Source organism: Genypterus blacodes, unplaced genomic scaffold, assembly GCF_046128005.1.
Source record: "Genypterus blacodes isolate CSIRO-AG114 ecotype Tasmania unplaced genomic scaffold, CSIRO-AGI_Gbla_v1 ptg000107l_1, whole genome shotgun sequence".
Classification (NCBI taxonomy): domain Eukaryota; kingdom Metazoa; phylum Chordata; class Actinopteri; order Ophidiiformes; family Ophidiidae; genus Genypterus; species Genypterus blacodes.
Window position 1 is genome coordinate 1,067,514 of NW_027466911.1, and position 24,328 is coordinate 1,091,841.

Below are 24,328 nucleotides of genomic sequence, written 5' to 3' on the forward strand. Positions count from 1 at the left end.
AAGTAGCATCTTCAAAGGATTTGAGCTTTAGCTGTCACTCAAACTGCTTGTCACTTCTTCATACTTTCAGGTACAGAAACCATGCAGATTTACCGGCCTTCACACTTTAATCCGTCTCAGAATTTGGCAAAACAGTTCAGTTTTTGCAATCGCAGCGCATTTTCTTCAGGAAATGCATTTCTAGTTATATTTGGGAGCTTACAGCTACAATAACAAAATATACAGTTGTGATTGGTAGTCTTATTGCATATTTCACCATATTCACCGCAAATCAATAGTTATTTTATAACACTATTGTTATTTTCCCATAGCTTATCATACATGAAATGCCATTGTATTATGGTGGTCTTTTATACTGCAAGACCACCAGATTTGATAATATCTGCTCACAATTTTAGGAACTTTTGGAAAACTCCTCTGCTGTGTGAAAAGCAATTAGCTGACACTGCACAAGTGCAGCAGATCTTATAAGTGCCTCTCTAAAATTGTGATTGGATATTAAAGATTTTCTTACCACGCTAATTTTTTGTTTTGCATGAGGGGTCCAGGGCGACTGAAAGTCAAGGCAGCGGTGGCGAAATGGACTTTTGGTCATCTTGGATTTTCTCTGCTTCAGCACTACACATCCTCTGTCTGCTGTCAGGTAAGAGAGCCCGGTATCACCACACCATGGAGCTGTGCTTACACCAGCTATGGCCTAAGGGCACTAGTACGTGTTTAATCCAGTTCGCTAAATCATGTATGTACATACCTTTCTATGTACGTAGATGATAAACTTAAAGCAATACTCAAAAACACTATTACTATGTACCCAAAAATATCACAGCCATTGATCACGTCATTACAGATATGTCAGGCTCAGAACATATCAATCAACCCTCGATTCGGCTCACACACATTCCCTTCAAGATCTGTCAACTCAACTTAGAGCTATCCATTAATGATACAAAGTTGAGACTGTGAGGATTCCACTCCTGTAATTTATTAACTGCAGTATGTAAATAAAGTTCTGCTTCCACTTTGTTATTATCTGAACAACTGAAACCCAAACAATCAGTTCAAGCTGATGATATTTCCCTCAATTATGGGAATAGCCTTTCCTTCCATTATTGCAGTAAACTATTGCTTAATCGAGAAATTCTGAATTCTAATGGTTTCAGTGATTCATTTGGACACACTCAAACAACACATGCCCATGCATGTATGCGGAGTGTTGCCGATGCAAAAGGATGTTTGCTGTTTGTCTGGCTCAAGGTTCATCTTCACAGCATGTATGACATGGAAGTGCTGATGTTATCCTTGACTTTTCCCATAGAACGGACATGCCCCTTTCATTTCCTAACCTGTGGCATTGAGTAGTGTGTACTGGAAATAAAGAAAAAGTTAAATAATTCAATATTTCCACTGGCTATTATGCACAGTCTTTATTCTTTTACCAGTTGCCATGGAGATTACAACAATTCCTTGCTGTTCAGAGAATTACTTGCTTACTTCACCTATATGCCATTTTCTCAAGGTATATCAAGAGTGCTGCTTTGACCCAGTGTCACCCAAGCTGTTACCGCTGGCAACTTCCTAACAAATAGTGGATTATTCACCAAGATGTGAATTATTCTCTTTGAAAGAATAAACGTTCAGTACTTCACTTGTAGCCAAACGCTACACAATGTATTGGTCTTGTAAATTAGAGGAGGTATTTATTTTTATTTTATTTTTATTTCTTTTGAATATGAAAAACTTCTACATCAAAAATCCAAGAAATCAAATATCTGATTATGGAAACAGCATTTGCAGCACAAAGACTTGCTGTTAATAAGTCATTTGAGGGTCTGGTAATAATAATCATAATCCGCTGCTCATGCATTTTATCTCTATTTCCGTCCTCCCTCTGTATTAATGAAAGTCTATTTGGAGCTGTCCTTGCCATCAAAGAACCTTGTTTACTGTCAACTACAGTGTCTTCTCGGAGAAAGAAAAACAGCAAGTAGTTTGGTGTCGACGCAGTCTGGGTGCAAATTTTGTTTGCTTTTCAAGAATGTGGTTATTTTTAGATGAAAATCCTTACCAACTTAAAACAACAAGCCTTACAGAGAAGATGGCGAAAAACACGAGTTTATTGGGAAAAATCCCCCTGTCAACATCCAATCTAAGGTGTACAAATAACAATGGAGGTCAGTATCCCAATCAGTGTGCCTGCATTTTTTTACTACCACAGTATCACTATGATGCTATATCAGCAGCAAATGTAGATAACAGTTCAGTATTCATTTATGTAAACTGTATGCAAATGTCCTCCTGTGTTTGGTTGTTTGTATGCATCATCTGTAATGGCCAATCTTGCCCTTCATATTTGACGTGAGGTGACTGGTTCAGCCTTGATCTGAGAGCTCTGCCTCTCACTCATGTTGTCAGATGCAACAGAGCATGTACTTCACAAACAACTTGGTCATTGCTTCAATGAAGGTCAAGTCTCAAAACAGTGGCATGGGGGCTGGCTCCTCTGCGGGGCATTGATCCAACCAAATTCAGATATGATAAAGCACTAATTAGACTATGAAGTTGCATTTGGCGCAATAAACTGATTTATTCATTAAGGTAGAATAATCATCTAATCCAAGTTTTATCAGCTCATGGGTATTCACTGCACCACCGCATGACACCCCAGAGTCTGGTTGAAGGATGACCAGTCCCACCTATGACGAACAAGGGGGGACGAGAGTGATAATCATTACTCTTCCCTGAAGGAATTAGCTGGTGGGACATCGACATTGAAGAAAAACCGCAGGTGAATGAGGTTTCTGATACCCCCCATACCCTATCTGCGTGGCCAAGTGGGATTTAATTCAATGTAATTACTTTATTGACTCATTGCAGGGCTGTATCACTGCAGTTTCCCATCAATAAAACATATGCCAGGATGAATAATGTGGCCAGACTCAATGGGGTGCCTTCTCAGACAAAAGACCACAAGACTGCATCCCTGTGGTGTGTGTGTGTGTGTGTGTGTGTGTGTGTGTGTGTGTGTGTGTGTGTGTGTGTGTGTGTGTGTGTGTGTGTGTGTGTGTGTGTGTGTGTGTGTGTGTGTGTGTGTGTGTGTGTGTGTGTGTGTGTGTGTGTGTGTGTGTGTGTGTGTGTGTGTGTGTCACTGTCACTGTCCCAATCCTCACTGAGTTACTTCTTTTATTGCCTCTACAACACACCCACACACACACACACACACACACAGAGTTCCTGTTGTTGTCCACCTCCTTACATAATACCCGTCAAGTCCCCCTCTGGCTCTATCATCCCTCTACATGGCCTCCATTCATTCCTTTCCCCCCTCCTTTCATATCTGCAGGAGCAAGAGCCCAGCAGGCCTTCAGATTTGAGCCCAGGAACCTCACTGTGCGTATGGGGGGCACAGCTGTGTTGAGGTGTGAGGTGCTAAGAGCCTCTGGGACAGTTCAGTGGGTGAAAGATGGCCTCCTCCTGGGACCTCAGAGGAGTCTGCCTGGGTTTCCACGCTACAGCATGATTGGAAACCCCAAGAGAGGTAAACAGTGTGGCCTTTTGGGCTTTGAAGGGCCGCGTCATGCTATTCATGCATGCTGTTCACTCTTAAAACTGCATTGTCCAACACTTTAAAAATAACTAACAGTACTTGGATAAGCTTAGAATTTCGCAGTGAAAAAAACACAATAATTACATAAAATAAGTCAACCAGTACATTTAAATGAGCTTGTTAGGATTTTCTAATTAATGGAACAAGAGTATGAAATCTTGTTAGTCAATTTACTCTAACAGGCGGACAATCTGTGCATGCATTTCCTCACCTGGTGCACTTATAAGTCAATTGAGGAGAAATTCAAGTATATATGGCAAATAAGGAAATCCTATCAATTCTGTCGTTGTCTAGTGTTTAGTGTGGAATATGTTACAGTTTGACAATTTAAAGACAGAAGCCACTCACGTTTAGTTGAGGTTTTGCTGGTTCAAATACTGACATTAATCCTGACAATGTTTTCAATTACATTTTGATTGCTGACTAGCTGATTTAAATGTGAGCATCTAGCACCTGTATGTTTCTCAGGAGTTGGTGAAGAATGCAGGATGGATGTTGGCATTGCATTCAAAGGGAAAGTAGACAGATCTATCAGATATGTCAGGATTTTGTGTCAGTCAGCTTGTTTTGGAATTCTGTAACCACCTGGTCGATCAGTGCTCCTTTTAAAAGATATCAGAACCTATCGAGGATCCAGTTGAGTGTGATGTAACTGTAGTCACAGCCATTGTTTAGACTGGAGCATAATAGCAGATGTATGCTGTCTAAGTGGTAATGTAAGAGGTAATGTACCAAAGAAACGGTATCACAGTAAAATGTTCTGTCACGTTTATGTTTCCCCTCATATATATCTTTTTCTTGTAGTTTTTATGGTCTTACTTGTAAAGTGCTGGTGTCAGCTCGGGGAAGCATACACAACAATACAGCATGATGTTGGCTACTCTAAAAGTAAATAAGCTGATATTGTTGCTATGGCTTCAAAGTGCTGTAATAAACCAACACAGAGATTATGGGAACCTTATGGCACACTGGCTCCCTGCACTCGGAGCATCTGGGAGTGAGGAGGTGATGTGATTTTCAACAGCCTCTCACACATCCTCCTCACTGTCACTCACATGTAACGAAAATTAAAGCTTCAGAGTGTCAGCACATCAGTGAAATGTGGCAGGGAATAAAGTGTGTTGCAGTATCTGCACCACAGTCTATAAAAAGTAATTGCCAATTAGAAGGCAATCCTGAGTAAGAGAAGAGCATCTGTTCCTGATCAGCCTGCAACTCCACAAGCCGCATGTCGCTGTTCTGCAGTGTGGAAGCTGGCACAAAATGCCAATGACACACAAACGCGGAGACCCATAAATGCCCACTGTCCACGCTTGTTTGTGTCTACAGCAAAGATAGAGAGCATTTGCCAACTGATTAGTAGTCAGTCAGCCAATTAAACACTACAGCAGGTACAGGGTTAGAAAACTACAACTACAACAACAACAAAAAAGAGCATAGACACATGCACAGAATGAGCAAAAAACACTCACAAGCTGTTAAACACTGCGAGATAAGCTTATAAATAAAATGTCCATCAGCGCAGGTACGTTTTAATGGGAGCAGAAAACACAGCAGACCCTGCAAACTAATGTGTGCAATCACTTTACATTGCATGGAAAGGACAAAATCATTTAAGATGGCACTTGACTGCACTTGAAACACCGCCAGTTCTCACTGATTGCCACCATTACTAATGTTTATCACTGCTTAAAAAGACAGAAATCACACATTCAGACCCGTATGAGAGGCCAGTGCTGATTTCAACCAGCGCTTAAACTAGATGTAACAAGATCAGCGTTCTCCAAGATGAACTATAAATATATATGTTTATCAGCAGCCCAGACATGCATCTGATTGCAATAATATGCATTTTGGGTATGCTCACAAACTCACACATGCACACTAAATGGTTTAGGCAGTAAAATAAGTTTTTGTAACTCTATTTTGAACAATTGGTGTATGGAAATACAGTAATCGAATTCTGGAACAGGGCACGGAGGCTAAACGTAGTTATGAAACAAACACACGACTCGAGGGTTGCAATGTTCATGTGGCAAACGGAGAAGAAAAATCACCATTGTGCAATCCATGCATAGAAGTTGAAAAACTAGGTTTGTAAATTGATCGTGTGCTTTGTCTCACACAAAGCTTAATATCAGGCCTCATCAATATCTGCCAGCGGATGTAGAGAAGAAAAAATGTCTTTAAATAATATCAACACTGTATGGGATTTTTCAGTGAATCCTTTTCCAACTGCAACAACTTGACCACACATCACTACAACTGCCAACTTTATTTACGTTCTGTCAAGAAATGAAACATGTGAAATGAAACCATTTTAATAACCTTCAAGACTTCAGTCATTATTGCTGGGGAAACATGGTTTTGTTTGGCCAAAAATACTAAATACTATATGAAATACATGTATGATACATGTATATACAATATGATTCTGTGGTTACAGGATATTAAGAATATAAAAAGTATTTGATCCTTCATTCATTCTTTTGCATTTGTTATATTGCTAGGCATTGTTTTTTATGTGAGGTTGACCTTTCTTAAATACATAAGTACTTCTAAATACAGTTGGATACTGTTTCTCTCTCCTGTTATAGCAAACAAACATACACACACACATGCACATACACACACAGACAGACAGACAGACAGACAGACACACAGACACACAGACACAGCAGGGGGTAAAGCATGTTTTGCTGCTGACACACTGGCTATGCATTGTAGATATATCAAACATTTTGAAGGTCCTGCTTGAAATAAACACGGGGTAATGGACAAAGAAAAACAAATTATGTTGCATCCATCCACCATTTCCACAACCATAAATACACACTTGCAACCTGATTGCACAATTTGTGAGTAATTTCAGGAAAGAGGAATATGATTAATAACCGCAATGTCTCTCTCACTCTGCACTCAATGATAACTTAGATGTGAAAATTGCTTCCGGTCGGTGTTAATTATCTTGCCAGCTTACTTAACACATGCATTTTTAGGCCTGTGTGGTTGTCAGGCCACGATACTATTTTGCACACGGTAGTGGGCTGCAGGCCAGAGAATCTGCGCTGGAAAAAACCCAACCCTGAACACCATCTAATCCCTACAGGTTATGGCAATGCATCAAACAAATCAAGTTGCTGGCATGCCAGACTATCAGGAGAGAGATATACAGAGGAGGACTCTGCCTGGCATCAATTATTAGACAACTTATTCAGTCAGTGTTGTGAAGCTCAGATTGAATTTCATTTACAATACTTGAAATTCATTCTGAAACAAAAATGTCTCTGCGTACACAACTTGCATGTCAATGCGAGCGCCTGCAGCAGGAGGTTCTCAGCAAGTGAAACATTTTTCATTCTACAGAAGTAATAATGAAATAATTGCCCACTTAGAACCAAATCGCCTGCAAAAGTCGATATAATGTTTGAGCTTATGCAGTGTCTGAATTTGACTAAAAGAGTTATCATCAGCTTTTCATAATTGAGATTGTTGAATTGAAATGGCAGACTTTCATTGTTCAAATTGTCTTCATTGTTCATTTTGCCGTATTTCACAAGTGGAAAATTGCCAGTAACTTGGGCAGTGTCAAATCAACACAAAAGAAGTAGGATGCACTTATAGATATAAATACAACGGCTATGAACAAACATCGCTGCTTTCAGTGGAGTGCGAATAGAAATAAATGCACCCGTCCTTATTGTAATTATTTGTTGGTGAGTCATGTGATAATGTGTCATTTCAAAAAAAATAATCATTGTCTCCATTTCTATTCTAGGACAATATCATCTTCAGATTAAAGGGGCCAAACTGGAAGATGACGCCCCCTATGAATGTCAAGCGGGCCAATCTGAGAGCAGCCAGGCCATCATTTCCGGCATGGCCTGGGTCGATGTGCTGAGTAAGTGGAGTCGTGCGGTTTGGGAACATCTGTTTATGAGCATTTATTCTCTTGTAGAGCAAGAAAATAATGTATGGGTGTACTCCATTAACATACACGACCTCCTGACCTGTAATCAGCATATAAAGAGCTGTTAAATATTTATTTTTTATTGATAGAAAAGCTCTAAATTGGTCGAGAAAAGGCTGCAGAAGGTGAGACGGCATGCTTTCAAGTTTACAGAAACTCTTGAGATGTAGTGTCCTTGGTACAGTACTGTTGTCATAATGAACCACAGTTTCTTCACACTGTCATTCATGTTAAAGCAGCGAAAGAAAAGAGAGGAAGCAGTTTCCCCCCCTTCCCTTAACTTGCCAACCAATATTTATTTCTTTAACAAGCTCTGTGCCATCCCTGCATGTCCCCGTGAGCCCGTGGCGTGAAGCAGCAGCTGCACTGTATGCTACTTCCAATGGAGCCCACCCTCCCTGGCAGCCCCGGGGCCATCTATGTCTCACCCTTGCACAGGAATAAATTATAACACCAAGTGATTGAGAAGTTCCTCCTTAGACAGGGGCAGGACTGGGTGTATTTGTGTGCCTACATTTAGCCACCTGTTGTCATTTCATCACCCGCCATCTCTTCTTTTTTTTTTTCACTCTGTCTCGCTCCTCTCTCTTCCTACCCCTCGTGCGTGTGGGAGCAAGCCCATATGTGACGAGGGAAGGACTCTAAAAGAACCTTTCTTCTCTAGGCGCACTTCATTTACTCTCTCTCTCACACACACACACACACACACACCCCCTCCCTACTTTCTCGCACAATTTCACCCTCTCTCCCTCTCTCTGTCGCCTTCGTGCTTTTTCTTTGGTGACCATGGAGCGTCTATTTGCTTTGGATTTGAGGGAGGGGGGGGTGTTGCCGTGGCGATTCTCGCAGCCTCACTCTCCTCTGGGAAGAGAGCAGGTTTTTCTGACATCAATGGGGCTGGTGGGAAGGATGGCGGATGGTGCGGGGCAGGCAGAGGCGCAGACCGCAGTCAGTCTTGTGTTGTTGTGTTGCTCACTGCAGTGGGCCTACAGCAGGACCACACCTGCAGCCACAGCAGGCGTCTCTCCCACATTTATTACCCCTCAGCTATTCGTTGCCCGCAAACACAAAAGTCAACACGCTCGCTTTGGGCTCCGTCGGAAAGGTCAGATTGTTGGTGGCCATATTTAACATGACTGAAACCCACTGCTGCACCGCTCCCATGACATACCCACTGGTCGCCTTCCGCACGTCTCAGCTGGTGTTTTTGTCGCAGATCTCCGGAAGAGTTTCCAGCTGCTGACCATTGAAGATGGACAGTCGCAGCTGTACAGTTCTAAAGGGCAAAATAGACTGGGAGTGACATCAAAAGTACTATGCAGACGTGGTCCTAAAGGGTCATTTGTTCCACACCACCAGCTCCACTGATTCAAATACGTGACTAATCTGGGGTTTGATAATGAGCTGATGAATTCAATCTCCTGTTAGTGCTGAGCTGGGAATGGAAACTGTGGCATCCTTTTGAAGAGCACTGTCTCTGATGAGTTCCCCACAGACTTCTCCATCACTGAACTACAGCTCCCAAGGCCCCACACCCCTGACCAGTCAACCGTGGCCTCATCCCATCAAGCCCTGCATCAAATCAAAACACTATAAACTCTTTATGAGGAGCTACAGAGGGGGAGAGCAGGAATGTGAAAACAAAACAGAGATTGCTGGTCGTATAATTGGATTCTTGGGTCAGAGGGAGCAGTATCATGACTGGATAATTCAAGATGGATCACCGCAGGCAGTAAATAGCAGAGACGGAGGCAAAAATGTCAATAAGCCCCATCCATGGGCTTACAAAGAGATGTTTCCAAGACATTTCCATTGGTGCAACATAACTCCTGTGTGTTTTTGCCTTCCTGTGAAGCTTAGATAGGGGATTACGGCAATAGGCAGATCAAGTGGCAGCGGGTAATCCACGACAATAACAACCTCTTCCCTCTCTGCCATAACCACCTCCTCTTCTGAAACTTAGGCCGCACCGTGCCTGTCACACACCTGACATATTCTGTGTCTGGGTTTATACCATTAGCCTCAGCGTTTAATCCTATTAATGAACATCTCGCTCTCGCCACACGCCATGCTCACACCGGTGTCTCACGCAAGCGTTCAAAACCGCTTTTTTCATGTGTCCTGCTTTTAGACTGTGTTACTCATTCAGCTGCTACAGTTTGGTCCTGCAGGTGTGTGTGTGTGTGTGTGTGTTGTGTGCATGTGTAAGCTTGTTATCAGTGTTGATTGGAGGTTAGAGGACATTTTAGGAACTAGGGCTAGGGATTGTTTTTTGCTTTAGCTAATGAGTTTAGTTCTTGAGGAGTATATAATGAGCCTTCATTTCATGATTCCTTGTTATGAATAATGGAACAACTTATAAATGGGGGCATGAGCAGCACATAACATGGTGAGTTCATTCATCTTTGTTGGTGAAAAGTTCTGACAGCTGCCCCCAGGTACAAACCCCGTCAGAGGATGGTGTGTTACACACACACACACGGCGCGACGGTGTGCGGGGTCCACGCTAATGTGAAAGCGGCAAGGTCAATTAGCAGTGTAAGCTCTGCTAAACAGTAAAACGAGACACTAAAGGGAAAACTGAAATGCCTTCAATAGCCTTGTCTCTCTCCTTAATCCTCTTAATTCTATTTTGAGACCATCACTGAGGTAGATTTAATTGTCTTTGAGTCATCCCCCCCCCCCTCTCACACACTCTCTCTCTCTCTCTCTCTCTCTCTCTCTCTCTCTCTCTCTCTCTCTCTTTCTAGAGGTAAAGAGTGGCAACTGGCCTGTCAGAGGAAGTTTTTGGGGGGCAGGTGGTGTGTGTGGTGGTGGTGGTGGGGCTTATTTCTGTCTGTGGCGTGACACCTGCTCCATTCTCCCCTCCAAACAGAGGGGACCCAGACTCAGAGAGGAGAGGAAAGCTGTTTCAGAGACTTTCACTGCCTGAGATCACACACCTGTGTGTGTGTGTGTGTGTGTGTGTGTGTGTGTGTGAGAGTGTGTGTGTGTGTGTGTGTGTGTGTGCGTGTGTGTGTGTGTGTGTGTGTGTGTGTGTGTGTGTGTGTGTGTGTGTGTGTGTGTGTGTGTGTGTGTATTTCTGAATATAAAACATTGAAAGCACATGGTTGTGTCTGGCTCTTTGTTGTACAGAGGAGGCTGTGTTGTGCTGGTCAGGTGTGTGAGGTTGCTTGGTATTCTTCTCTCCATTATTTCCTTAATTCAACATAATCAGCTTTATATAGACAGTTTACCCTCTGGGTTTTATCCAATATTTTCCAGAGCATCTGCTTGGTTAGACCTCCACACAGCAGAGCCTGTTTTTTGTTTTTGTTTTTTTTAAGAGCAAAGAGAGAGGAGCGTAGCTTGCAAGTGCCTTCACTTGTGTGTGTGTGTCTGTGTGTGTATTTGCTTGCACAAATCTGCACAAAGGCTGGAGTTTATCTTTAGGTGTTTGAGCGCAGAGAAGAATAGAGCCGGTGTGTGTTTGTGTGTGTGTGTGTGTGAGTGTGTGTGTGTGTCTGTATGTGAATGAGAGAGAGAGAGAGAGACAGGTGGAGGGAGCTGCTTATGCATATTGATGTATCTGCTAATCTGCTTCCTATCTGCCGGATCCATCCATCCGTCTGTATATATGTCTGATGAATCCAATTTTGCTGCACTGTGTTCCTCGTCTGAACTGCAGGAGCAAGTCTGTCTATTTTTGTGTTCACATGCGCTAATGAGAGAGAGAGAGAGAGAGAGAGAGAGAGAGAGAGAGAGAGAGAGAGAGAGAGAGAGAGAGAGAGAGAGAGAGAGAGAGAGAGAGAGAGAGAGAGAGAGAGAGAGAGAGAGAGAGAGAGAGAGAGAGAGAGAGAGAGAGAGAGAGAGAGGCAAGTAGAAAAGAAGCATAGAAAGTTAATTAAGAGAACAGTGTGTTTGCTCTCTCAATGTGTGTTTTGTTGACGTCCACATTTGCTTTCACATTTGTACAAATATGTGCGTGCAGGTGTGTGTGTGTGTGTCTTCTCTCATCGTGTACAAGCTGATTGGGTCACATGCTTTGTCTGAGTGGATACGATGGATGCAGGGCTGTTATTCCCGGCCCAGAGCTTGAACACACCTTCCCCCGCACTCCTGCAGTTTAGCTGCAGTGGTCAAGAAGGATGGTGCGGGGAGAGCTGGGGAGAGGGGGGGGGGGGGGGGGGGAGAGTGGGGCGAGCCGGGGCTGGCGGAGGGGGATGATGGAGTGAATGAGAGATAAGCAGAGTAGGCGAGCATGAGCGAGAGCGGAGGAAAAATTAGATACCTGCCTGCCTCATTTGTGAACATATCATTATTCTTATTTTAGATTTCCTCGGGCCAGCAGACGCTCCTCCAGCACAACAAGTAAGGCTCCTCTGTGAGTCGTGTGGGCATGGGTAGATTGAGAGTGCAGAGGCTGTCAATAGATGCATGGCCCAGTCATCTTCTCAGGGAAGATGGTGGAGGGGTTGGAGGGGGGGGACAAACAAATGCATCTCATTATTGCAGTGGGCGCCTCTGCAGTGCTCTGGGTAACCCATCACAGTCCACACAGATTCAATTGCTTCTTTTAAATCAGTTTGAAGCAGCAGCCACATCTCATCTGTCTCAATAGGAGACGAGAGCCAATGAGCCGCTCTGCACACAGCAACAGCTCCTCCTAGTGGCCGGGAGCTCACCTCGTGGGCCGAGAATGAATGGGTCATGGCTTGGGGCGGGGGTGTTTGGGCCAGAATTGCAGAAGCTATCTTGAGTGTGATAACGAGGATTATAGACAACGGGGATTTCAGGCTCGCCCATGAAACCTGTCTCACTCTCACTCTCACTGTCTCTGCTCACCTCTGCACCTCTCTGCCCGTCTTTCATGTCTCTCTCACATACACACGTCCTGTCTGTACTTTCCAGAAAAGGATGTCGGAACTCAGACAGCCTATGCACTTGATCTATGATTCAAAGAAAAAAAAAAAACATTTACAGGAACGTTTCTAATTCTGCCGGCTCGCCCACTCGCTGAAATCTGGCACAACAGATGATCAGGTTTCTGTTGTCTGTGCATGATGGTCTTGTTAAAGAAAAGAGGCTCACACAAATGCAGAAAACCTTTTGATGATTTAGTTAATGACAAATTTCTCAAGTCGCTGCCAAACAATGTACTGCCTCTTGTGTTTAAGGGTATTTATGGTCAGATGAATGTGAAACTGCTTTGATCAGTGTATAAAGCACATACTGTATCTAGCCTGGGAAGAGTGTTTGGTGTTTTGCTTTCATGGATTGACTCTGGCTTGGTTTTCATCATATTTCATGTCTGTAACTCTCCTTGTCCGCAAATTGTATTTCAGCTGTACAAAGCATCAAACGTAACTGCCAATCAGCGCAATCAGTGAAAAGCCTCTGAATGTAATGAAAGCTTAAAATGTGGCAAACGACACAGAGAAATGGTCAAACAATCCACGTGCGATATGACACACAGTGTGATGAAGAGTGATTTTGAAGTGTCGTATCCGTTATTCAGTTCCTCCTTCTAAGCCGCTCTTTGAAGTGGATGTGGGCGAACCTTGGGTGGCGGGAAAGAAGTACACAGTCTCCTGCGTGGCCCCTAATGCGAAGCCCGCGGCTGAAATCACACTGTATAAAGGTGAGTCACCCTTTCAGCTGCAATGAGGTTACAACATCACACACATGTGACAGATATAGTCGCCCTGACAGATTAGAACAAAGGGAAATTGCCTTTCTAATATTCTGCACTGTGGCATCGCTGTAGATCGCAGCCAGAATATTTAAACATGAAACACTGCAGAAGATAAAATGCGAGTTCAGCGAGGACTCCTTATTTCATATTCCTCAAAGATCAGAGTTGAGAGTAGCAGACTTTGTGTGGGAGGTAAGCACTCGGACATTTGAAATTCCAATTCTATCGACTTTGCACAGATGCTATCACGAGTTTCTAGTTGCTATAAAAGTAGCCGTGGTTTTGCTGTGGTTTTGTTTGTTTGTTTTTTCCTCCGCCTTTTGCGCCGGCATCACTCGAATCAGGCTGCATGTTTCTGAAACAGGCAAAGAGAAATCAAGAGAGAGCTTATGTGGATGTTATAGGGACTTACTCGCACACAAAAACACATTTATAATATGCCAGCTCTTACCACTACAGGAGAACAACACTGACTGATCTCTTTTCACATGAACAAGTTGACACACAATGTTCTTCAGTTTCTGTGCATCCTCTCCCCCGTCGTGTCTTTTTAGATGGAGCCGAGCTGACAGACGCAGAGTCTTTCACCACATCAGGCTCAGAGGATAAGCTTCTGAACACACGCGCCAAAGTAACGTATGTGCTCGCCCGCCTGCCAGACCCATTCTCCTCACTAACCTGCTCCAGTCTCTCAGCCTGTCTTTGTTTGCTGCTTCCCTTGTTTTCATCGTCCTCTTATTTTCTCCCTCTGTCTTAGAGAGTAAAATGAATTTCTGCAGACGGTGAACTGTTACTTGGCACTGTGTGGTTAAATTAGCTTCTGTCAAACGCACCAAATTACATTCCAGCAGAGAGACAGATCCGATCCTCTCTGGTTCGCCAGGTGCCTTTACATTAAACAGAGCTATAGATTACTTTAATCCGGCTTGTCTCTACTGTGTCAGAAATAATAACCCGTTGTCATACCGGGAGATAACATTGGTACACTGCTACTTGTTGTTCAGCTCTGTCGCAGAGGAGTCTTAAGCGATATTGATGCTCCTTCCTCATATTCACACTGCGCGTACACAGCAGTAGGCCCTTTCTGATTGTTACCGTCGACAATGTGCTGGGATATCATGAGGAAGTCACCAACTGAAAAAGCGAACTCAGCTGCTTGTGTAGCACGGTCGACCCGATCTGCAGTAAAACCTGATGAATGCTATTATTTTATTTGGATTTTCGAGCTGTTTAGACAGGCTTTTTCAGCAGTTTCTATTTCTTTTCAACACCTTCTATTTACGGCTGAAGTGAGTGTCAGGGGTTAAGGTGAGTATTATTGGCCCAGTCATTACCACCTGTCAACCAGCTGTTGCTAAGTTTCCCGCCTATACTCAATCACCTGAGACACACACACACCTGCCTCCAATCGTCTTCCTAGTTAAGATTCTGTACCATTCAGGTTCCCCGTCTCTGAAGTTCTGTTTCAACGCTGCAGCTTGTTGCCTGCTTTCCTGTCTGCGCTGTGTTTCCTAATTTGGCCTTTTTGATTTCCTAGCCTGCCTGCCTTCTGGTTCGGTGTGCATAGATGTTGACAAGCCCTTTTTGGACATGTCTACTGTATCTGTTGTCTCTGGCCTCGTCTAGTCACTTTTCTTTAAGTTAAGGCTGTTTTTTACCTTAGCTGGTTTGCCTGTCTGCTTTTGCAAACACATTTGAAATCCTTGCAGTGATGTAGACTGCATAATTGAGTCAAAACCAATATACTCCGAGTCAAAGTATGCAATTTTAACTGGATTTACTGAATTGTATAAACTTTTACTCAAGCGCTAAACAAGCCACTGTCTTATGAGTTTGCAATGTCTGTGCATTCCCAGACTGAGTGCGCTTTCTCTTGTAAACCTATTAAACAACTAATCAATAATATTTACAAAACGATGTAAGCTGTTTTATCCTGTTTTATATATGTATACATTTTGCTCAATATTCTTGGCTCAATCGCAGTACAAACAAAGATCAAAAGAGTAAAGTGTACTTGCAAAACTGCAGCACAGTGTTTCCATGTTATTGCGTCACCTTTTTGCATTTGCATTTCCTGTTTTTATCCCTCCCGACATCACCTTCCAAAGGGTCACTGCTCTGAGCTCCGACAACGGACGGCAGCTGGCATGTGGCGCCAAGAACCCCGCCCTCACCCGACATCTGGAGACCACCATGACCATGAGCGTGTACTGTGAGTGTCTCCACCTGTCTGTAAATTGACAGTGAACACCCCCCCCCCCTCACACACTCCTTCTGATAAACACACACTTTTGCTCAAACACACATACTGTACACAAACAACCACATGTGCAACCGCAGCAGGGCCCAAGGGGGATCCAGCATTGTGTGCTCAGTCTGTGTTCGCGGTCTAAGGACAAACACTCAAACAGAGGGCAAGTAGGACCTTCGGCTGAGAGTGTGTCTATCCCAATTCACAAGGCTTCCCCGAAAAGACGGATTAGGATGTGACCACAGCAGGACGCATTGGATGGTCAAACCACACTTCTACTCTAAGCTCATTCATTCATTAACACAGACATAAAATCCAATTACCAAGGTTTTATTACCTACTGCTGTATTTTTATTTTACCAAACTTAACCAAACCATTAGAACAGAGACAGAGGAATGAATCCTACAAAAGCACCCTGGAATGTTTTGTACTGAGCAGAAATGAAATCTAGAATCTACTGAGTCGCTTTCCGTTGTTTTTCCTGTGTTATCTCAAACCCTGCAACATATGATCATGAAACCCTTAGTCTGCCACAATGAGGTGAGTTGGCATTGAAACCGCCTATTTCACCACATTTGTTTTTAGTTTTTTGTTCTTATTTGGCAACATAACAATAAGTTATTGTTCAGTGCACTAACAGTGTCACAATCCAGCTTCTGTTTACCAGATCTTGTATTTTCTGCTCTGTTGATCAGTTGAAGTAATTGATTGTTCAGGCTGAGTGTCTGCCCACCTGCTACTCCTGGGCCTAAATCATGTTGTTGATTAAAGTGGAGCGCGGCTGCTGACACCTTTAACGGTGGACTCGCTCCCTCGCTCTCCCTCCACCTCTGCAGCCGAATTATCCAGCGGCTGACAGGAAACCTTAATGTTGTCTCTATCTATACTCCTTCACGGTAGACGCGGCAGCCGCTTTAACAACCGCCAATAACCACAAGCAAAAACCCTCCCTTCCCTCTCTATCTCTTTGTTCCGTATTAAACAACAGGGCTCTGTGCTAAGTGCTAATGTTGCAGAACTTGGGACCACCACTGCAGTCTTACTCAGCATGCCAGCCCATCAAAGCCAGCACGGTGGCCATTTTCAGCCAGCCAGATTGTTAGTAAGGTGGCAATTTGTCACGCTGGCCCTGGATCTGCAGCATGCTCTCTGAAACTGATTGCAGCAATAACAAAGGCCCGTCTTCCCCTAATTTATTTTACTGCATATATTTTATTCAAGGAGGCTGTAATTTATTCATATTTCACATTGCCTTATTACTGTTTGAACATCTGTTATTTTGCTTTATGGACTGGATCCAGCTCGCCGCTCCCTTAATACTTAATGCTTTCATCAGATCTGGACCTCTTATCCCACAGTTGCGTTGAATGTGCCCAATTTATTGGCCCTGTCTCAACAAATAGGGCCACTCTCCACTCAATTGCCGAGAGTGTTCTCAAGTCTGTGCCTCGCTTTTAGTCATCGCTTTTTATGTAATTCTATCGATGGTCATTCCACCCCTCTCTTACCCTACATCACCCAATTTCCCTTCCCACACGTTCCCAGTTTACATTTACCTTGCTCTCTATGGTATTCACTCTGTACCAGTAGTCTAGTTTTTGCTCTTTTCCCCTTGCAGATCCACCGCAGCCTCCATTGATTCGGGGTCTGGAGAGAGAGGGAGTTAAAGCAGGGAGAACGCTCAAGTTGGTGTGTGTGTCTCAAGGTGGAAACCCCCTATCTAACCTCCACTGGACCAAGGTAATGCTTCTTATCTGTTACCATTAAAGCCATAAATAACGCACCAAGACATGAGAGATTGAGCAATCGGAGATCAAGATGTGCCCAAAAGTATCTTTAAACGTGATTTGTGACAGAGCGGAAGAGTCCTCTCCACAAGCTGGGAAGAAGACACTGAGGCGCAGACGTCTAGCAGTATCCTGTACCTGTCGGTCACCCCAGGGGACAATCAGGCGGTGCTGTGCTGCGAGAGCGTTAATCTTGTGTCTCTATCGCCTCTTTCTGTAAGCCGCAAGATCACCGTCCTCTGTAAGTGACACCTCACTCATCAGTGCACATCATTGGAACATAGGCCAGACATGTTTATACAAAGCTCAGACAGCACACGAGGCTGACCAATATGGAATTTATCTCCAATTCCTTTGCTGTCCCAGGATAAATTGTCATGCTAATATAACATTAATGAAACTAATGGTTATTATGGCTGCAGCCCATATTTCTGTCTGACTCTACTGTACATCAGAATCACTGCATGCTCTTTCTTCGCCAGCTGTATTAATTTGGCCCGGTTTCCTTCGGTGTACAATCCTGAGGCAGTAAAAACTACATTTTGTCCTGCAATAGATTATACGTTTTCCTCTGGACATTAGAGGTTTGTTTCAGAAACTGTGAGACAAACGCAGTTAATATTCAACAGCTGAGAGTCTGACAATAGCATGAGTTCTCAGCCAGACTTTAAAGCCTTTTTCTGGTCTTTAAATGATTTTTAGATTGATACTCATATTTTATGTAAATATGCTTTCATTTGGGATTGGCTTTGGCAACAAATATCTCTGGCTGAAGTTCTTCCAGCGCTCCTCCTTTCCTCCCCAAACTCCCAGCCTCCCAGACATCCATTCGGGGGATGTTGAAAACGAGCCGCCGAGTGCCTCACTGGGCTCCAGGCGCTGGCAGGAAGCTAGAGGGCACAGAATAAGTCTCACTGGTGTAATATGAAAATGCCTCTTTTACCTTACGGCGCTTTTCGTGATTTAAACAGTCTCTGTGTGGGGCGTGCAAGAAAAAAAAAAAAAAAAAGCCATCAGTTCTGTGTCTCACTTGGGATGCACACAAGTATGCATGAGATTTACATACGTGATCCCTCCTCCCTCCCTTCTCTCCTCTCAGCCCCCTCAGCCTTTCAGTTCCCCTGCAAGCTTTGTGCAGCTGCAACACTTTGCCTGCAGCTATTGTAGTCTGTCTCCCCCTGTGGTTAAAATTAAATGGACCTTAGAAACCATTGAAATCCTCCAGAGAACACAAAGTTAATGCTGAAAGTGAGTTTCTTTCTTACCCTGATACAGATTTGCTTCATGTAGAAACATATTCAGAGTTGAACTATTCACAGGGTGGTATTTTTTACTTACTTTTCTTATACTGTTTGCATGTGTACCTGAATGTTAGTTGAGCCGGACGAGGTGACCGTGTGGGGCTCCTTCGAGGCCATCGACGGAAAGGAGTTGACTATGTGCTGCTACGCCTCCTCCAGTAACCCCCCTGTCCAGATTCGCTGGTGGCTTGGCTTCAGGGAGCTCAACGCGACTGCTGTCACCATGGCAGAGGTGGCGCTATACGGCACACATGCTTTAATCAGAGAGGACGAGAATAATAATCTGTCTAGACACTGACCATGCTAGCCAAGTTTAAAGAGAACATTGAAAGTGTAGGGTTGTGCACACAAAACAAAAGTGCAAAAGTGTTGATCTCCATTCATGTCTGCTGCACCCTTAGAAAAACTCTGAAAATGATTTATAATGAATGAAAAGAATTCAATAAGAAGACTGACCTCATGTGCACCTACGTACTGTAGGTCAGCTGCCTCTTTGCAAATGAAGCAGCTGCACATTCCAAAAAGAGGACACTGGGGCTCCTCTCTTCTTTGTGTTTGTTAATAAGATCAAAGTGAATAAAAGCTGACACAGATGAGCGTTATTAAACAAGCTCTTTATTCATCTGGCAGCGTCATTTTCATTTGATCTAACGCAGGGCACAAAGTGTGCTGTGTGCCAGCGTTAATGCATCCCAAACAGTGTGAGGTTAATGAAGACTGAAGCCCCTGTCCAGTCTCTTTGTTAGGTTTTCTGACTGCGGCTTTTACAATAATTACCACAATAATGGCTTTAACAAGCAGATGTGCTGCATAGGCATGACCACTATCAAACAGGTGCAAAATGGCTCTTTGTTCAATTTATAACAGCATGCAGAGAGGAAGAGTCAGGTAAATATGCTTATTTATCATACACCATGCACAACATCAATTATTACGGCAGCTAATTTGCCATCTGTATTCTCCGGGACAATACAAGGTGGATTGTTTTCCTCTGTGGATTCTTTAAATCTCCTCTAAGACTGAGGAAGCCAGAGACCAGGGCTTGTTTTCCTCACACTGAATTATCATGTGTGTTTCGTGTGTGCAGGGAGACCATGGTGGGATGACAACCATGTCCAACATGACCCACCGGGTCTCACGGGAGGAGAATGGGCTGCCACTCACCTGTGAGGCTTTCAACGGGGGCACACGCTTCTCCAAGACCCAGACCACCACTCTCAGTGTATTCTGTAAGGGAGCTGAAAGTTTCTAGAAACGGTTGTATTCTAAAAGACATAACCACCATGACGAGTTCAGAATGGAGAGTGATTTTATTCAATGTTATTGGTATCAAGCTTCCCTTCATGGTGATGGCTCTACTATAATAAAACACCTTATCTACAAAAGAATACAGTATGATCCTGAACATGAAATGAACAAATAATTCAGCCTTGTTCGTGTTAAAAGGAATATTTTAAAGCATTTCTATTTTCAAAATGAGAAGATCAGACTGCTAATCCCTGCAGAGTCTAGTATTGATTGTTAATCTTTGATGGACCTGTGAAGATGTCTGTTAACATCATGAGCAAAAAACAACATTTCTATCAGCATCTCCTCAAATGAATGAATGCTCCTGTGCATCACAGATCCCCCTCAGAAGGTCTGGCTGGATGTTCCGCCTCAAGACATTCCTCTTCGTTCAGGGACCACAGTCCGCCTCGTCTGCTTCTCCAGTGGAGGAAATCCCACCGGGACTCTCACCTGGTTCAAGGTTTTATGCGCGTGTGCATGTTTTATTTATTCGCTAGCACGCGTGGAGGCGATTCCTTCATTGTCTTTGTTTTGTTTTTTTTAAACCGCCTTCCATTCCTATTTTAGAATGGAGTGGTAGTTCCAGGAGCGCTGAGGCAGACCTCCTTTGATAAGGGCGTGACTAGAGAACTAGTCCTGGTCCTGACACCCAGCGACAACATGGCTACCTATCGCTGTGATGCCAGAAACGAGGCAAAGAAGATAATTTCTGCCCAGACCGCACTTAAGGTCCATTGTGAGTCACACCAGAGCACAAGCCTGACTTACTGAATATTCCAGTCCTTAACTCAGCCGAGGGAAAGTTCAAAATGGGAAATAAGCAGCAATGTGGACTGTGATATAAACTATTTTGCATAGATTTTCAGCAACAACATTTTATGCTCCTGAACTGATACCGTCAGGGAGTCAACGCTGTGTTCAGTAAAGTTTTCTTGTTTACTTCACCTTTCCCCAGTTCCGGCAGTGAACATGAAGATCATAACCAAGCAGAAGGAGTTGCGGCGAGGCCAGACGCTTAATCTGGAGTGCCTGACTGGCAGCAGTAACCCCAAGGCCAATATCTCCTGGAGCTTGGGCCCACTCAGGTTTGGCCTAGATTTGACTCTGTGGCTGTGGGTGGAAAGAGTCGTAGCACAGGGGTCTGATGGCACATGACAGGAGCAAAGTTATGGATTGTTAGTTGTATAATTAGCCTGGGTCACTGATCTTTATCTTGTTAAATGTGGCATGATTGTTAGGTGACCTTTAACTCCCCTATTTATTGGATTTGCTGGATGGGATTTGTGTCATAGGCTTACAGGAGTGGAACAGTCGGCCAAGATGGCAGAGTATGGTGGCGTTTCAGTCCGCAGTTCTCTGTCCCTGAATCTGATTTCCCAGCATCACAACCAGCGTGTAGTTTGCCAGGCCTACAGCCCTCTGCTCGCTGAAGGGGCTAACACGTACTTCAAACTCAATGTGCTCTGTGAGTATCATGTGGAACTGTCTGTTTTGTTTGCTACTTACTTTCTTCATTGGTGGGTGACTTAGACATCTGATTTGCATAAATCTTAATGATGCATAATGATCAGCTGTAATGGTGCAGCGATACACTGCTATGCTAGTGTACAATTGTGCATAAATGTGGGTGTACAATATGTGTGTGTGTGTGTGTTTTGTTTACTGGAAACCTTTGTTGTGATTTGTGGGTCTGTTGAGCTCCGTGGCACTGTGTCCTAATTGTGCATTTGCTTTGCAGCATGGCCATGTTTGTCTTTGATGCCATTTCACAGGCAGCAGGCAGACACTGCTTCAAAGCTCGGTGCTGTGTATGAGCATGAAGGGATGTCACTGTGTGTTTGTGTGGAGCTGCTGTTGGACAACAGTACTGTCACTCGTTGTTTTAATGCCTGTCCCTCTCGCTCCCTCGTTGCCTTGCTCCCCCGCCGCCTGGGTTTGTGTCGTTGGTTAGATCTGGATTTATTGGTGGGATGTCGACTTTCTACTGGTTTGACTCTCATTACTGCCTCTCTCTCTGCTTTTATGTTGAACATGTTTTGTTTTTTACGTGTCTTGTTCTCTTGTGCCGCTCGTTGTCGTGCTCTCTGTGCTTGAAGACTGTGTGTCTCTCTCCTTCTGTGTGTGTGTGTGTGTGTGGGTGTGTGTGTATATGTTGTAGTTTAAATCCAATCTAGCTATATTTGCTAACTGCACCTGTGTCAGTCCCACCAGAGTTCAGTCCAGATCAGCCAAAGCACGTCCAGGTGGCGGAGGATGACATGGCAACCATCCCATTGTTGGTCTCGGGTAATCCAGAGGAGGTTTCCTGCACTTGGCTGCACCGCAGAGAGAAGCTGGTCAAAGGTGATCCGAGGCTGTGTGATGGCTCTATAACTGGGTCCTAGTTGAGCTGAGCCAGCATCTAAGCACTCAGCTCTGCCATTCAGGGTCTGAATAAAACATGGCAGGTTAGCCAGCATGGGACCCTGCCAAATGTGATTCTCATTATGGCTCTAATGTATGCAGTCTAAATGAGGATTGCTGTCTCCCTGAATACAACACAACCATTCTAAACCTGGCTTCTCCTCCAGGTCTGTGTCATCAGGACCCCACTGCACTCTCGCTCTCTCTCTTTCTCTCTCTCCATCTCTGTCTCTCTATTAACTCTGTTAGCTTAATATCCATATCCAACAAAAATGACTGTATCTTAAATGAGGACACCCACCTATTACATTTTGAATCCTGTGGTACAGAAGATATCTTGCACACAGCCTATTGTTGGGCTGAAGTGGGAATCCAGCCAGGCCAATCAATAATGCAGGATTAGATGTCACTTAGAGACCTGTGGCCAGAGGACATGTGGTTGATGAGCATGTAATGAATACTTAATTTAGTACTGGTGTGTGTGTGTGTGCGTGCGCATGCATGCATGTGTGTGTGTGTGTGTGTGTGTCAATGTTTCTGTAAAGAGAGGGATCCGCGCCACCATTGGTCAGAGCATTCCTCATTGGAGATCGAAAATGTGACAAGGAAAGATGCGGGGGTGTACACTGTGGAGTGCACCAATGAAGAGGGTGTTGACCACACCTCCATCACGCTGGACGTCCAGTGTAAGGAACCACACACACACACACACACACACACAGACAAGTGATGAAGATTGTGAAGCGTTTTTTTATATCCTGCTCAAAACCCATTTTAAAATGAAAAGGGGCAGGATAATGTGTCAAGTTGTAAAGAGTGCACTGGTACATAAGGAGTTAAGAATCTTGTTTGCATCACTTTTAGACAAAAGGCAGGTGTAGAATGCTCATATGTGTTGGTGCCATTAATAATTTGCACAGCTGCATTCTGAGGTTGACCTCGGCTGAGGAAGCTCAAGCTCGGTGTTACACTAGTCGAGGCAAGATGGTTTAACTGCATATTAATGTAAATATGCATTTTTCTGTTGTTGAGAAGGTCTTCAGAGGTTTGTGTCAACAATTGATTTCTCTTCTTAAACAGCTTTGTTTGCCTTCAAGAAATGCAGAAACAATTAGCATAAGGTTTATTCAGTGTGATGAGCAATAAGGTTATCAAAGCTGGTGTTCAGACATACAGCTGCATATCATCACCACTGGGACCAAGAGGAAGCAAGAATAGTGAGAACACAAACGGACTAAGAATCGACCCTGGAGGACAACCAATTACATTTTATAATATACCAAAAACAACAAGTTCTGCAAATGTGACCAGTAAAATGTTACGAATCCAAGCGGTATCTTCTATAAGAGTCTCTTGTCCTTCAATACATAGAACTGCAGTGATCTACACATAATGACAAATACTATCTTACTTACAACACTTAATTAAAACTTTGGCTCAAGAAAATAATGAAATCTGTTAGTATAAGTATAATTTTGCATATCTGCAACCTGGAATATTATCTTGATCTAGATCCTACGACATTAATATCTAATATATCTCATGTTAAAATATTCATCTCTTCTGGAAGCTTTGTCTCATGCAGAGCTGATATCAAATAGAAGACGCATATAGAAAATAAAAAATAATCATAGCCACCCGTATATGATAATATGCAGGTTTGTTTGCATAATAATCCAACCCACGCACAACTGATTTACATTGACAGGTGAGCTTGCTGCTTACTTTGTTTGCGACTGTTTGACTTCTGTCCTAAAGACAAGAACACAGAGCGACGCTACCCAGCAAACATTCATTTCACTCCATTTATTAAACACCCATGCAAGCCGCTCCACCTGCACCGCTGCCCCGGGCCAGCCTCCAGCTCCAGACCCTGTGCCCCGATGGTAATGATTTAATAATGGAAGTGTTGAAAATGTAGGTCTGACTGCTTCGCCAAAGCCAGCTGTACAAGCCTAATGGATACTGCAGTCTTGATCTGACTGTGCTTGACAGTTGTAGATATTCATAATGTATGGAGGATTGTAATAGCTTTTATGGGTGGCAG

The 24,328-nt window shown here is 43.7% G+C and overlaps 1 protein-coding gene across 1 annotated transcript in view; it reads left to right on the forward strand.

Moving 5' to 3' along the window:
- Nucleotides 1-669: 669 nt before the first annotated feature.
- The window catches only part of nphs1 (NPHS1 adhesion molecule, nephrin), a 30,942-nt gene continuing 7,283 nt past the window's right edge, over nt 670-24,328 (forward strand). Inside the window, exons 1-16 of the mRNA XM_076160830.1 lie at nt 670-709; nt 3,341-3,535; nt 7,383-7,505; nt 13,072-13,194; nt 13,803-13,884; nt 15,357-15,460; nt 17,119-17,240; nt 17,357-17,528; nt 18,663-18,820; nt 19,676-19,817; nt 20,214-20,338; nt 20,446-20,614; nt 20,834-20,963; nt 21,171-21,343; nt 22,081-22,221; nt 22,827-22,967. Of these exons, the coding sequence (XP_076016945.1) occupies nt 670-709; nt 3,341-3,535; nt 7,383-7,505; nt 13,072-13,194; nt 13,803-13,884; nt 15,357-15,460; nt 17,119-17,240; nt 17,357-17,528; nt 18,663-18,820; nt 19,676-19,817; nt 20,214-20,338; nt 20,446-20,614; nt 20,834-20,963; nt 21,171-21,343; nt 22,081-22,221; nt 22,827-22,967 (2,140 nt within the window). The remainder of the gene's footprint in view (nt 710-3,340; nt 3,536-7,382; nt 7,506-13,071; nt 13,195-13,802; nt 13,885-15,356; nt 15,461-17,118; nt 17,241-17,356; nt 17,529-18,662; nt 18,821-19,675; nt 19,818-20,213; nt 20,339-20,445; nt 20,615-20,833; nt 20,964-21,170; nt 21,344-22,080; nt 22,222-22,826; nt 22,968-24,328) is intronic.